The sequence below is a fragment of the Apis dorsata genome, unplaced genomic scaffold (genome assembly GCF_000469605.1).
Source record: "Apis dorsata unplaced genomic scaffold, Apis dorsata 1.3 scaffold_896, whole genome shotgun sequence".
Taxonomy (NCBI): Eukaryota; Metazoa; Arthropoda; class Insecta; order Hymenoptera; family Apidae; genus Apis; species Apis dorsata.
The window spans coordinates 250568-264721 of record NW_006264011.1 but is presented as its reverse complement, the minus strand read 5'-3'; the positions used below and the strand labels follow the sequence as shown (position 1 = coordinate 264721).

Sequence of the window (14154 nt, the reverse complement as noted above, 5' to 3'; positions counted from 1 at the left end):
TCCATAATATATAGTATAATATATAGTATAATATATATATATATTTATGATATATTCATTCATTCTTTTTTTTTATTATGTATGTTTTAGAGTTTCTATAATATAATAAAATTTTAGAGTTTCTATTATTACATATATAAAAAACATATACAATTTTTGCTTTTGTTAATAATATAAAATAAATTTTGTTAATGATTTTAGCTATCATTTTTATATTAATAAAATGGAAAATTTTTATATATTATAATTCAAATAATTCTACAATTTCAGAATTCCAGCTAATAAATACGTATTTCAAATGACTTCGAAATTACATACAAATGTATTACCATTATTTGAAGATGAAACAGCTATTCTTCACGAGCAATATGAAGAATCATTGTTTTATGGAATGTTCCTCACTCCACCAGACAATAATTCAATTAAAGATAATACAAATTTGTAAATTTAATATAATAGTATAATATTAAAATTATTATTTTAACAATTATTATTAGAAATAAAACTAATAATTATTATTAATATTTATTTATATTTATTTTTATTTATTATAATAATATTTATTTTTATTTATTAATATAATATAATAAATAAATAAAGATTCTAATTTTAAATGTATTATTAATTTAAAATAGATAAAGTCAGATTTTATTCAATTATACATGTAAACATAATTAATAATAAAAACATATTTATACATTTATACAATATATTTAAATTATTATAATTTATAATTTATTTTAATATTGCAATATTTATATATTGTATATAATTATTTATATAAAATATTTATATAAAATATATATGAAAATATTTTATCGTATGTTGATAAAATTAATAAATTTGTAATAAATTATAAATAATGATTGCCAATAATATAAAAGATTTTAAATGCATGCACGTTATTGGTTTATTTGTTTGATATGAATCATTGCGTTCAAATCCAATTCAAAATAACTTGAAATTGGTAACTTATACTTAGAATTAATAATCTTAAAAATTACATTAAGATTTATACAATTTAATTGTACAATTAAATTGAAAAATTTAATAATATTTGCTATTACTTCATTTTTTTTAACTTAACCTAAATTATTAAATCTTTAACCAACGATTAATTGCTATAAGAATAAAAATAAATAAATATTTAAAACGATTAATGAAACATCTTTTTATTAAGTGTATTTGAATATGCTAATAATTTTAATAATTAAACTTAAATTTTAATGATATATAATATTAATAATATACAAAATAATTATTTTTTAAATAAATATAATGTAATTATTAATTTAAAACAATGAGTGAATTTAAATTACATCATTTAGTGGTTGAATTAATTGGATTACTTGGGTAAGTAAAGATTAAATATTTTATATTAACATTTTATAAATTTTTAATTAATAAATAATATAAATTTATATCAATAATATAAATTTTATTTTGATTCATTAATTGTAAATTGCGTATTTTGAATTAAATTATCAAATTAAATATTATAATATAAAACTTTATCATTTCACTAAATGATTTTTTTTTTTTATAATAGATCATCTTCTGCACCGGAAAAACATGTAGAAAAATTACAAAAAGAAGGAATACCAACAAGTGCAAGTGCTTTAACTATAGTTGCATCGCAAAGTTCTGTTCGTAATTTAGCAAAAAATTCTCCTGTTCCTGAATTATTTCTACAAAAATATGAAGAATTAAAAGCAAAAAAGTAAATATGATAAATAGCATACATAAGTTTAATATAAAATAAATATATTATTAAAATAATATATTTTTTTTATAGAGTAGATTTATTAGGTTTATTCATTCAAGTATTGGAATTGATATCTGAAGATAAAGAATTAAAGAGTTATTTGACTAAAGAAGCATCAGCTTTAACATCAATTTCCACAAAAAATGCTGCTATTACTACAGAGGATCTACCACAGGTTTTTTTTGTTTTTTTATAAATATAATATTAATTTATAAATATAATATTAATTTAATAATTATTTATAATTATGTTATGTTTTAAAAAATTTAATTATTAAATAAATTATATATTAATTTTAAAAGTATTTTTATAATAAAATTAAAAATATATTAAAATTTACTTTTTAAAAGTACTTTTTATAAATTATAAAAGAATTAAATTTTATAATTTTTTTTAATTTAAATTATATTATATTATATTATATACAATATAGATATGTAAGAATGTAATTAAAGCTGCAGTTGAAGGAGAAAAGAAATTAAATAAACAAGTATGTGCAATTTCAAAGAAAGTAGAACCATCTGTAATAAAACATAACTGGGTTCATGAGAGACCTAGAATAACTTGGGACTTTTATAATGAACTAAATGTGATGCCATGTCAAAGTAAATATTATTTTAAATTTATATAAAGGATTAGTATATTAATTTATTAAAAATAAAATATTTGTAGAAGTTGTACCAATAGTTTCTCAAGAATCTATACTACTTTGGGATATTTTATATTGCTTAAAAGGTATAGATGGAATTTATATTGTTTCTGAACCTTTAACAAGTCCATATGCAATGAAAACATTCAATATATCTCCAGATGTTTGTAAGAATAATAGATTATATTTTTTAATTTTTATCATTAAATGTATAATCTATGAAATAATTTTTTTTTTAAATCATTTTTAGGTATATCTTATAAACAATTGACACAACAAATATTACCTCTTGCATCTCACTATTCTATGACAGCTAGATTTGTGGAAGAAAAAGTTTTACCAGAAGATGGTCAAGTAAATCATGCTTTGAGAGAAGCCATAAAAACTTTATTAAAAGATTATTTAGTATGTATAATAATATAATATATTTACATTAAAATTAATATATTTATATTTATTTTGATAAAATTGTGATTAAATTGTTTATAAAATATAAAATAATTCAGTATTTAAAATTTTTTAGTTATTTGTTGTACAATTAGAAATGGAACATGTACGGGGTAAATTAAATTTGCAAAAATTATGGTTCTATATTCAACCAACTATGATAGCAATGACTATTCTTTTTCAAATTACATCAACTATATGTAAGGTCAGTTTTGATTTTTTATATTTTTTTATATTTAAATACAAATTTATATAACAATAACAAAATTGATATATGAAAAAAAATATTTTATTTTAGGCCAATGCAAAAGGTGGGAAAGTGCTTAGTCTTTTGCATGAACAAGCAAATAATATTAGTGGAGAAGCAAAATTTAGAGAATTATGTTTGTTTCTTATACAAGCAGCAAGTGTTCCATATATGCAAATGTTAGAAAAATGGGTATATAAAGGAGTGATATGTGATCCATATGAAGAGGTAAAGCTAGAATAATATTTAAAGAAATAATATATCATAATTTCATTTAAAAAAAATATACCAATAAATTTTTGTATGATTTTTAGTTTTTTGTGGAAGATAATGAATTAATTCATAGAGAGGAATTACCTATAGATTATTCTGCAGATTATTGGGAAAAAAGATATACTATGAGATCAGAGAGAACTCCTACGTTTCTTAATGAACAGGCACAAACAATTCTAAGAACTGGAAAATATTTTAATGTTATTAGACAATGTGGTATGTAATATTATTATAAAAAAATTGAAATTAAAATAAATCTTAAAAATATAATTGTATAAAGGTAAGACAATTCAATGGGGAAAACAAGAACCTCTGATTTATCAACAACAAGGACAAAAATATATAAGTGCTATTGATAGAGCATATTCTGAAGCAGCAAAGACTTTATTAGAAGTTCTTATCCATGAAAATGATTTAATGGGTCGACTTCGTAGTCTGAAAAATTATTTTCTTCTTGCACAAGGAGATTTTGTAGTAAGTTTATAAAATACTTCAAATACAAAATATTTCATTAAAATACAGATTACATAACATAGAATTACATGATATTATTTAATTTTAGGTTCAATTTATGAATCTTTGCGAAACTGAATTAAATAAAAATATGTATGATATTGTTATTCATCGACTAGCATCTCTTCTTGAAGTTGCGTTACGTATGTCTACTGCAGATTCAGATCCATATAAAGATGATTTAAAGCCAGAGCTTTTACCATATGATTTACAATTTCAAATGTTTAGAATACTTTCTATTCAAACTAGAGAAGAGAAAGGTATCTTATTAAAATATTTATGTAATTAATTTAAAAAAATGTTAAATTAATTAAAATGTTAATTTAGAAATATAACATTCGTTAAAATAAAATATACTTTTAATAAAGATAAATTAAAATTGATCAAAATAAAAATTTGATCAAAGTAAAAATGGATATTAAATTAAATTTTTTTTTCATTCTTTCAATTTTTCAATTTTTAAAGAAATTTATATTTTTTATTTTAACTTTTATTAATACATTAATTAATCCAATTTCAAAGCTTCTTATGAAAATTAAATATTTTAAAAAATTATTGATAAATAAATTAAATAAATTAATAAATAAGTTAATTAAATAAATTTAATATTTGGTATAGTTATAATATTGTGTAATCAATATATGATTTTAAATGAAAAAAAAATAAAATAATGTGTCTACATTTTTTTCTATTTTATAATAGTAGAATATTTTTATGCTTATTTTAATTAAATTATTTTAAGTAAATTATTTAATTCTTATTTTATTTTATTTGTATATATAATTTTATAATAAAAATTTTTGTTTTAGAATATAGTTTCCAGACTGATAAAATCTTAACTGGTTTGGATGCATTTGTATTTAATTATGATGTTAAATGGCCTGTTTCTTTAATATTGAATAGAAAAGCAATAGCTTGTTATCAAATGCTATTCAGACATTTATTTTATTGCAAATATATCGAAAGACGTTTATGCAGGTTGTTAACTTTCCATTTATTAAAAATTTCTGTCTTATAATTTAAATGTTTTTATAATTTAAAAATATTATAATAATAATAATAATAATAATAAAATATTTTACATTTTATTTTTTGATTTTTTTAGAGTATGGGTAAGCAATAAAATTGCTAAAACTTTTACTCACAATGTAGCAATGTCCTATAGACAAGCATTTTCGTTAAGGCAACGAATGCTTGATTGTATTCAACATTTAGCATATTATATGATGGTTGAAGTTATAGAACCAAATTGGCTTACATTTATAAATAAAATGAACAAGGTATGTATATATATGTAATGAAATTCTTCTGTAAAATATAATTTTAATTCGAATTTGAAGTTCCATTAAAATTTATATTTTTCTTTCAATAATGATTATTATATATTACTTTCAGAATTGATTTTATTTGTTGATTATATTTATTTATTTATTTGTATTAATTATATTTATATATTAGTTTTATCTATATAATGAAAAATTTAAATTGAATACATAGGTCAGTAATGTGGATGATGTTCTAAGTGTGCATCAAGATTTACAAGATAGTTATTTGAAGGAATGCATGTTAACAGATCCTGATCTTCTTGGCTGCATAACAGGCATTTGTGCTGCTTGCCTTGAGTTCTGCAACTTTATGGAGGTAGGTATTACAATATTCATATATAAATATGTAAATATATGAAAGATAATTTTAAATTATTATATAATATATATAATATGTATATAAAATATAATCAAAATAGTTTGACTAAGTTGCATTTTTTATTTTAATTCAAATTCTTTCAAATATCTTTATTATTCAATCAATACCTGCTAAAAATAAAATTATTGAGTACAAATTAATACAACAAAATGGATCTGAATGATGTTTTTATTATTAATGTCTAATCTAATATCACATAATGTTTTAATTTAATAAATTCTATAATAAGCATTTCTAATAAACATAATACTGAAAAAAGTAGTTTTGTGTGTAGTAAATTGAATTTTAATATTTTACTAATGTTAAGCGTATGAGCCCATACTACATTGACGCCGAATTAACATCCATGATTGGTGCCTATCAGGAAGATGTCTATGATTCTGAGGTATATCCCCAAAATTATAACTTCGCTTCCTTGCATCTATGTAGTATTAATATCATGAAGCTTTCTTTTTAGTAAAAAAAAAAAAAATGGATCATCTTAATATGACATATAAAAATTAAATTCGCATGATATATTGATACAATATAAATTGATATAAAAACTTGAACTTTTTTATTTAAATCTTTCTAATAAAGAAAAAAACAAATCTGAATTTTTTGAATTTGAAATTTTTTTAGCAATATAAATGGATAAATTTGATTTTTATTAATATGTTTGATTTTTTAAATTATTAATATTAATAATAAATTATTTACTTTATTATTTATCAAATTTAATTATTTATAAATATTATTATTATTTATAATTATAATTATAAATAATTATAATTGTTATTATTATTATTTGTAATTTTTTTTTATATATAATGATATGTAATAAGATAATAAGATAATATTATATATGCTATGAACTCATATTATAAACTATTATTAACTCATATTGTCATCATAATAACAGTAATAAAATTTTATTATTATTACTGTTTTATTTTTTGTTATTTTATTTATTTATTTATTATTACTTGATTATTATAAAGTTTTAAAAATTTTAAATATTTATATTTATCCAATTAAATATTGGTGAACAAATATTAACTCATAAATTTACATATATATTTTTTATTATTCTATGAAATGGCAAAAAAAATTATAAAATTTATATTATATTATTTCAATGATAGGACAATTAAACATTTAATAGGTTTTATATACATGTATATCTTATCTATAGATATATATTTTAATATATCTTATTTTGATTAAAACTTTATATATAAATTTAATAAATTTGACTTTAATAAATAAATGATATATATTATACTTCAATAAATGATAATAATAAATTGCATGCTTTATATTAAATATATATTATATTATATTAAATATTTTTTTTATATTAAATCTAAATTATATATTTAATTATATTAAAATAATATAAATTTTACAATATATATTAAATTTATATTATATTTATAAAGTAAAAAACAATTATTTCTCTATATTAATTGCATGCAAATCAGATATTATAATTGTAATATATATTTCTGAATATATATTTTTTTTAATAAAAATAATATGTTTTTATTCCTCATTATTAAAGTTATAAAGATATAAGCATGATACCTTATTATGAATTATAAATTTTCATTATAAAATAACATTTATAGTGAAAAAATTTTCGTTTCTTTTTTCAGTATTTTTATTTTCAATTACAGGTATATTAAATTTAAAATATATTTACTCTTCAAATAATAATAAATTTTATGAATTTCTTTGAAATATAATTGTTGATTTATATTTCTATTTATTTATATTTTTTATAATAAATGCTTCTTAATTTTAGTTACAAAAAATCTGGTATATTCATTTAATTAAAATATAAAATTAATAGCTATATATTTCATTCATTTATTAGGATGAAGATGGCGATACATCTAAAGAGAATGCAGCCAGTTTTGAAGAAACAATTATATCGCTGGATGAAAAATTTACTCAAGTATTAATTCGTCTCTTAGATAGAATATGTAATCTAGGATATGATAATAATAATGAAAAACTTCTTAATGTGTTTTGTAGGTAAGTTATAAATATTTATTTTAAAAACTGGTTCATAAAATGCAGTATTAAAGCAAAATAAAACTTTTCTAAAAAAAAGAAATAAAACAAAATGTTTTTGAAAAATCAATCAAATCAAAATTAAATCTTGAAAATATATTTTTTTTTTTTTTGAATTTATTATTTTATTTATATGGATTACAAATATTAAATAGAAGAAAGATTTTCTATTTTGAAATTTTTGCTTTCTTGCTCTAAATAAAAATATTATTTATTTTATTTCATATATACAATCTTTTATATTTTATTATTAATTCATTTAAACATTAAACATCTATCAGCATGTCTCACAGACTCTAGATTTAATGTCTTAATAAATGAAAATTTAGAATTATTAAATTTAATAATCATCATAGCTGAGTTTTAATTTTATTGTAGTTTATCTAATATTCATGTTATCAATTTAAGAAATAATTTATAATTCAAAAAGATATTTTATAATAAGAAAGAGAGATAATTAAGAAATGATATTTATAAGTGATATTGATCATGTTAAAAAAATATATTTCTATTTGTTTGAATAATATCTATTTTGCAATTAATTCTTGGTACTTATACAATTTTTAAAATCAATTTTCTCAAAAATATTAATTAAAAATTAAACTGTCTAATAATGCTACATTTTATGAAACATTCAGTATATTTTTTATGTAAAACAAAAATAAAATTTTTAATATTATCATTAAATTTTATTTTTTCAATTAGGTTAGATTTCAATTTATTTTATACCGACATTTTAATAAAACGTGGAAGAGAAAAAACAATACAAGAAGATATTTCTGGTTAATTATTATTCATTACAGAAGAATATATATAACCATAAATTGTAATTTTAACTTGTGATTAATTATTATAAATTGAAATTATAATGTTATAATTATGCAATATGATGTCGGTTAAAAAAGCTTATGATCAGATAACATATGTTAGATCTATTTATATTCTATTTATATAATAATATTCTAATTTATAAAATCAATTTCATATTCAATAATTACTAATTAATATAAAAAATTTATAAACAAATTTAATGTAATCATATGTTAAATATTTTATTTAAATTATCTAAATTCACCTGAAATTTTTTTAAAATCATATAAATTGCTAAAATAATGATATTTTACTTAAAAAATAAAATGTATTTTATAAATATAAAAAATATAAAATAATTCATAATACTCATATTAAGATATTTATATAACTTTAATTCTATACAGAAATGTATTTTTTATATATAATATTAAATTATTATGTTATAACAATAGTAGAAAAATTTTATATAATAAATTTATTATTCAATATATAAATTTATTAATCAATATTATATATTAATAACAATAAATAATAAAATTTCATTTATAAATTTATTGATAATTAATTAATAATTTCTTTAATTATTTACATAAAAAATAGATTTATTAATTATAAAATGATGAATTATTTTATTATACACAACATAAATATGTATGAAAAAATATATAAAAGTATTAATATATTTGAAAAATCAGTTTTAAACATCAAAATAAATATAAAAGTTGTTATATAAAAATATTGCTTGAATTTTATTTATTAAGTTATAACACATTTTATATATAACAATTTAAATAAAATAAGATAGAGATAAAGTGAAACAAATTTCTGACATAATGATTCAAAGATTAATGATTTAACAAAATTAAACAATATTACTTATAATTTCTTCCCTCTAACTATTTTCTTATGTTATTAAATATTAATGATATTTTTAGACATTAAATATAATATCAAGTATATATATATATTTTTTTTCATAACTTGTTTATTTCAGTCTTAATATTAGCTTCTATAACAAAAATTTGGAATTTATTATATATATATATATTACATATAAAATTAAATGATTAAATAATTTTATTTAATAAAAATATTACAATAATATAAATAAAACTAGTATAAAAGTATAACACTTTCAATAATTATAGCATGATTAGAAATTTAACCATTCAATCACAGTTGTAACAAAACTAAAAAATGAAAAAATATGATATTTTAATTTTCATGTTCTAGAATATTACAATTATTATTTTCAATTTTCTTTTTTATAGAATTCAAAATAATCTCCATTGTCACGAATCTTTTTTCCAATTTTTCTAATTTATTAAATATTTTTTCACTATCCGATTCTTGACCTTTTTTTATTAGAATATCTTTAGCTTGTTTAATAATATCTGGATCCATTTTAAATGTAGGAATCACTTTATTTTGAGAATTTTTACTTAATTCTACTTTATCGTATAACTTACTTTCATAAGTTTCCAAACTGTCATATGATATCACACTCAGCTTACCACTATTTAAATAGTTCGGAAAAAGGAGAATTTTCTGAATAAGAAACGCTAATGGATTACATCTCCAGCCATACAAGAGATCGCAACAAATTAAACAATATGATCCATGTGTAAAAGGTGCTTGAATAATCACATTTTCAATGTAAGCAAGAATTCGTATTCTGGAAATTAATCCTACCAATTCTGCCTTTTCAAGAATATTCACAGTGTCGCTGACTGCTAAACCATTTAGTAAATTAAACAACACTATTGCGATAAGAAAGACAAAGAGAATAAAAACAAAATGACTAAGAATAGGATGCGAAACAAAGGGAATATCATTAGCGTCGAATTCTCCAGTAAGCATGATAATAGTTTTGAATAACGAGTGTCCAGGATCTGGAAAATTTTCATTACTGCCATCTTTAAAAAGAATGAAGAAAGCCAGTGCAAAAGCTAGAATAAGAAACGCATAAAGAAACAAAAAACGCATGAAGTTAAAAGACACTGTTTTAAACATCTCAATACCAGTGGACATTCGAGGATGTTTGCCAATCAAAATTACTAATTCCCAGGCAGATAATAATATTGTAACGGCCGCAACTTGTGTAGTAGCGCTATTTAGAATAGAAAATCCAAGTATTATTAATATCATTTCGATCCAGTTTTCCAAACATGACATATAGTGACACGGCGAAGAGAGTAATTGAAGAATTTCTCTAAATGCGAATAATGCTGTCACAATGCCCGTAAATATTTGTAAAACATAGATCGACATTGAATTTTTTATTTCTCCATTCATCTGTTCACTCGAATTCGTCGACATTTGTGTATCTTTTACGTAAGTAATTTGCAAAATATAGATATTTAACAGAAGATAAAATAAAATGTAAAATGCAAAGTTCAGATACAAAATGTATCTTATTCGATGCCATTTGAGATATAAAAAAGATGACAACAAAGGATGTTTTAATAAGTGTTTCAAACTATTATTGTTAGCAATATATTGGAAAATATCCATTTCTCGTTTTTCTTGATTTTTTAAATTTTTTTGTTGATTTATCATGTACGAATTATCGTGAGGCATTAAACATTTGTAATCAAATTCAATTGTATATTCGTTCGTTCGCTCTTTTCTAGCTACTATGCAGTCATCAAAATATTGAGATAAAGTAGATATAGAAATATCAGCAACTGGTGGAATGCCGAAATTGTTCATGTGACCGATATAGCTTCCTTTTTCGAGTAACAATGTCACCGCCTCACGACAATCAGCTTTTGCTGCATAATGAAGTGGAGTATTTCCTTTGCCTATATAAAAGTTTTTTATGGTTTATTATTTTAAAATTTAAAAATCCTAATAAAGTTCATTTTAATACTATAAATGTATTAAGATAAAGCGATTTTAAATTTTTTTATTTATTTGTAATACAAAATATTTTCCGAGATATTTTTTATAGTATAATATATATATATAAAAATTATTTTTATATGTGACACTATTTAATACACATATATAACACTTACCATCTATGCATCGAACATCTATATCCTCTCTTTCCAAGATTAAATTGAAACATTCCAAACGATCATTCATATCTTCCGATCCTCCTTTATGTGGTATATTGAGTTCTATGCAAGCATTTAATAACAAATCGCTTTTAACTTCAATATCAGTTTCCAATATCTGTCGAAGGATATGTGGTAAACCTCGTTGAATTGCTAAATTCGCAGCCTTTTCTAAGTTACATTTAATTTCTTTTGTTTTTTCTAGCAAAAGAACGATTGCTTCTTTGAAGTTTTTCTGAACGGCCATTTCAATCAATTTCTCTATATCATTGTTTAACATATCATTTTGAATGATTTTTAGACATCTTAAAAAATTCATTTCATCATTGGCATTTAAATAATACTTCAAATCATGAATATTTACATTTTGTTTCTCTATAGGAGGCAATGAAATATTCGGTATTTTTTTCTGTAATATTTGTCTAGTAGTTTGGTTATTATAATCTTTATAAGTATCTAAATTCAAAGCGTGTTTAGTTTTTTCCAAAATTAGGTTCACCATATTTCTATGATCCTTCATGGCTGCTATATGCAAAGCTGTTAAACCTTTGTTATTGGGAATATTAGGACTAGCGCCTTTTTCTAGAAGCAAAGACGCACATTTTAGATCATTCTTCTTCACTGCTATGTGCAAAGCTGTTTGTTGTACAACCTCCAGATTTGGATTTATCGTGGGTTCATCCAATAATATACTAAGGACATCCGCATGACCATTTTCGGTAGCAAAGTGAATTGGTCCACGATTATGGACTTCGTTGATCCTGTTCACCTTCGCCCCTTTTTCCAATAAAAATTTTACGAACTCCGAAAGGCCATTCTTGCAAGCGATGTCCAAGCAAGTTTCATTCGATTGATTCGGATAGGCGTAGTTTATATTGATGATAGATGGTTGTTTCTTCAAATTTTGCTCAATAAGACATTTGAAATGTCTAAAATTTTTTGTTCGTAAATAATCTAAGAGTAGCTTATATATCGTTTGAGATTTTATAGAATTTGTAGTATAATCATGCAAAAGATGCATTTGCAAGGTTTCATCCTCAAGATCCATATTCGAGTCTGAAAATAATTATTAAAAGATTAAAAATTTTTCATTATCAAATTTTGAAAAATTGAAAAATTTAAATAAAATATTTTTTATTTCAATTTATATGTGATAAAATATTAATAAATTTTATATGAAATTATATATTTGAAATATATATACTATTTGATATATTTGGAATAAAATATACTATTTGATATCTGTGTAAGTATAATGAATCATCATGATATATTTTTAGCAATGATGTTATTAATGCCAATTAATATATTTATATTATTGATAAAGTAACTAAATATTATATCATATTATATTTTTGCAAACATTTACTTAAGAAAACTATCTCTATATTATAATATAAGAAATTAAAAATTTTTAAATAATTTAGAAAAAACATTTTATTCAATATTTTTAACATGCTATATATTTTATTTATTAAATAAATTTAAATATAAATTCAATATATATATCTTAAAATACGAAGTAAATACGTATTTATCATGCATGGAAGCAAAAATATTGTCCGGATGCGTTTCCTGTCATTAGCATTAATTCAAATTCAGACAAACGAGAAACGTCGACAACGATGCCATTGAATTGATCATTAAATAATCCATGCAATAATACTAAAAGTTACAAGCTTTGTTATCTATGATGGAATATCAAATATCATTGTGAGACAATGAATAAAGATAGTTATCATTGTTATAATATTCCGAGTTAATAATTAAAATATTTCCCACTTAGTTGTATCGGTTAATTATTTATTTATGTTTTATTAATTATTTTACCTTCATGCCTCAAAAAGAAAATAAATAAGTGATCAAATAAATGATAAGCAATACCTTTCCTTATTGAATCAATCGATAATTTCTTATAACATAACTTTACGAAAGAATAAATTGAATTTAAATCATTACATTAATCATTATTTTTAAATGGAATATTTTATTGAAATTATATATACTGATATATATCGATATTTTTATTAAAATTATATATACTATATATATATTATATAATGATGAGTGATTGAAAGAGAAAGGGAATTTACATTATTATGTATGTTAATTTCTATTTTAAATTGAATTTATTAATAATTTAGATCATTGATGTGTTTCATTTATTTTATTTGATATGTATAATATTTATTTATAAATATAATTTATAATTTTATGCTATATAAATTTATTTATGATTTTAGTTATTAAAATTTCCTTATTCTAATATATTAAATGACGCACCTTTAGTTATAATTTATCAAGATTCACTTTATATAAATAAATATATTAAATTATAGTTTGAATTTTGATATATGAACAGATTAAGAGATGGACATAATGATATTGAACACTTTCTATAGATTAAGATAAAAATATAAAATGATGATGCAAAGAAAATGTAAATCCCTTAACGTACTGAACTTGTCATACAGATAACTAACTTGTAAGAGCTGCTTTACTGACCAGTTCTGTGGTGGAAGGTGATGTCAGCGGTTAAAGAGAGGGGAATGATAAAGTGTCAAGCAGACAGAATTTAAGTGGTATTTCTTCTAACAACGAAGAATGTATGTTTTTCATCAAA

General features: G+C 20.1%; 3 protein-coding genes across 6 annotated transcripts in view; 2 read left to right on the top strand and 1 right to left on the bottom strand.

Moving 5' to 3' along the window:
* The first annotated feature begins 891 nt into the window (after positions 1-891).
* LOC102681879 (gamma-tubulin complex component 2-like) lies at positions 892-8443 on the top strand. The gene is made up of 17 exons (XM_006623490.2): positions 892-1353; positions 1550-1720; positions 1796-1940; positions 2199-2370; positions 2438-2581; positions 2665-2819; positions 2938-3066; positions 3160-3336; positions 3423-3597; positions 3662-3855; positions 3944-4154; positions 4704-4872; positions 5000-5174; positions 5392-5535; positions 5906-5983; positions 7457-7617; positions 8362-8443. The coding sequence occupies exons 1-17, from the start codon at positions 1301-1303 to the stop codon at positions 8441-8443; spliced, it is 2535 nt and encodes an 844-aa protein (XP_006623553.1). The 5' UTR covers positions 892-1300.
* A 1089-nt stretch (positions 8444-9532) lies between these two features.
* LOC102670725 (transient receptor potential cation channel protein painless) lies at positions 9533-14052 on the bottom strand. 3 transcript variants are annotated; one of them, XM_031514115.1, is made up of 3 exons: positions 13950-14052; positions 11490-12589; positions 9685-11273 (listed from the first exon to the last, which is right to left on the bottom strand). In XM_031514115.1, the coding sequence occupies exons 2-3, from the start codon at positions 12577-12579 to the stop codon at positions 9685-9687; spliced, it is 2679 nt and encodes an 892-aa protein (XP_031369975.1). In that variant the 5' UTR covers positions 12580-12589; positions 13950-14052. The 3 variants fall into 3 exon arrangements, with proteins under 3 accessions (XP_031369976.1, XP_031369975.1, XP_006623555.1); XM_006623492.2 differs by having other exon boundaries at positions 11490-12587; positions 13815-14018; XM_031514116.1 differs by lacking the exon at positions 13950-14052 and having other exon boundaries at positions 9533-11273; positions 11490-12579.
* The window catches only part of LOC102670863 (mucin-1-like), a 16648-nt gene continuing 13160 nt past the window's right edge, over positions 10667-14154 (top strand). Inside the window, exon 1 of one of the 2 annotated variants that reach the window (XM_031514118.1) lies at positions 10667-10803. The gene's annotated coding sequence lies outside the window, so the exon portion shown is untranslated. Of the gene's footprint in view, positions 10804-14122; positions 14138-14154 lie in introns of those variants that run through there. The other variant, XM_031514117.1, reaches the window with a different exon arrangement.

Excerpts from the sequence above, each read along its gene's own strand:
- LOC102681879 (XM_006623490.2), top strand. The coding sequence starts at position 1,301 with ATGAGTGAATTTAAATTACATCATTTAGTGGTTGAATTAATTGGATTA. Across the intron at positions 3,856-3,943 it reads TTGCACAAGGAGATTTTGTA|GTTCAATTTATGAATCTTTG; the intron begins GTAAGTTTATAA and ends ATTTAATTTTAG. Across the intron at positions 4,155-4,703 it reads TCAAACTAGAGAAGAGAAAG|AATATAGTTTCCAGACTGAT; the intron begins GTATCTTATTAA and ends TTTTTGTTTTAG.
- LOC102670725 (XM_031514115.1), bottom strand. The coding sequence starts at position 12,579 with ATGGATCTTGAGGATGAAACCTTGCAAATGCATCTTTTGCATGATTAT. Across the intron at positions 11,274-11,489 it reads AGATGTTCGATGCATAGATG|GCAAAGGAAATACTCCACTT; the intron begins GTAAGTGTTATA and ends ACTTTTATATAG.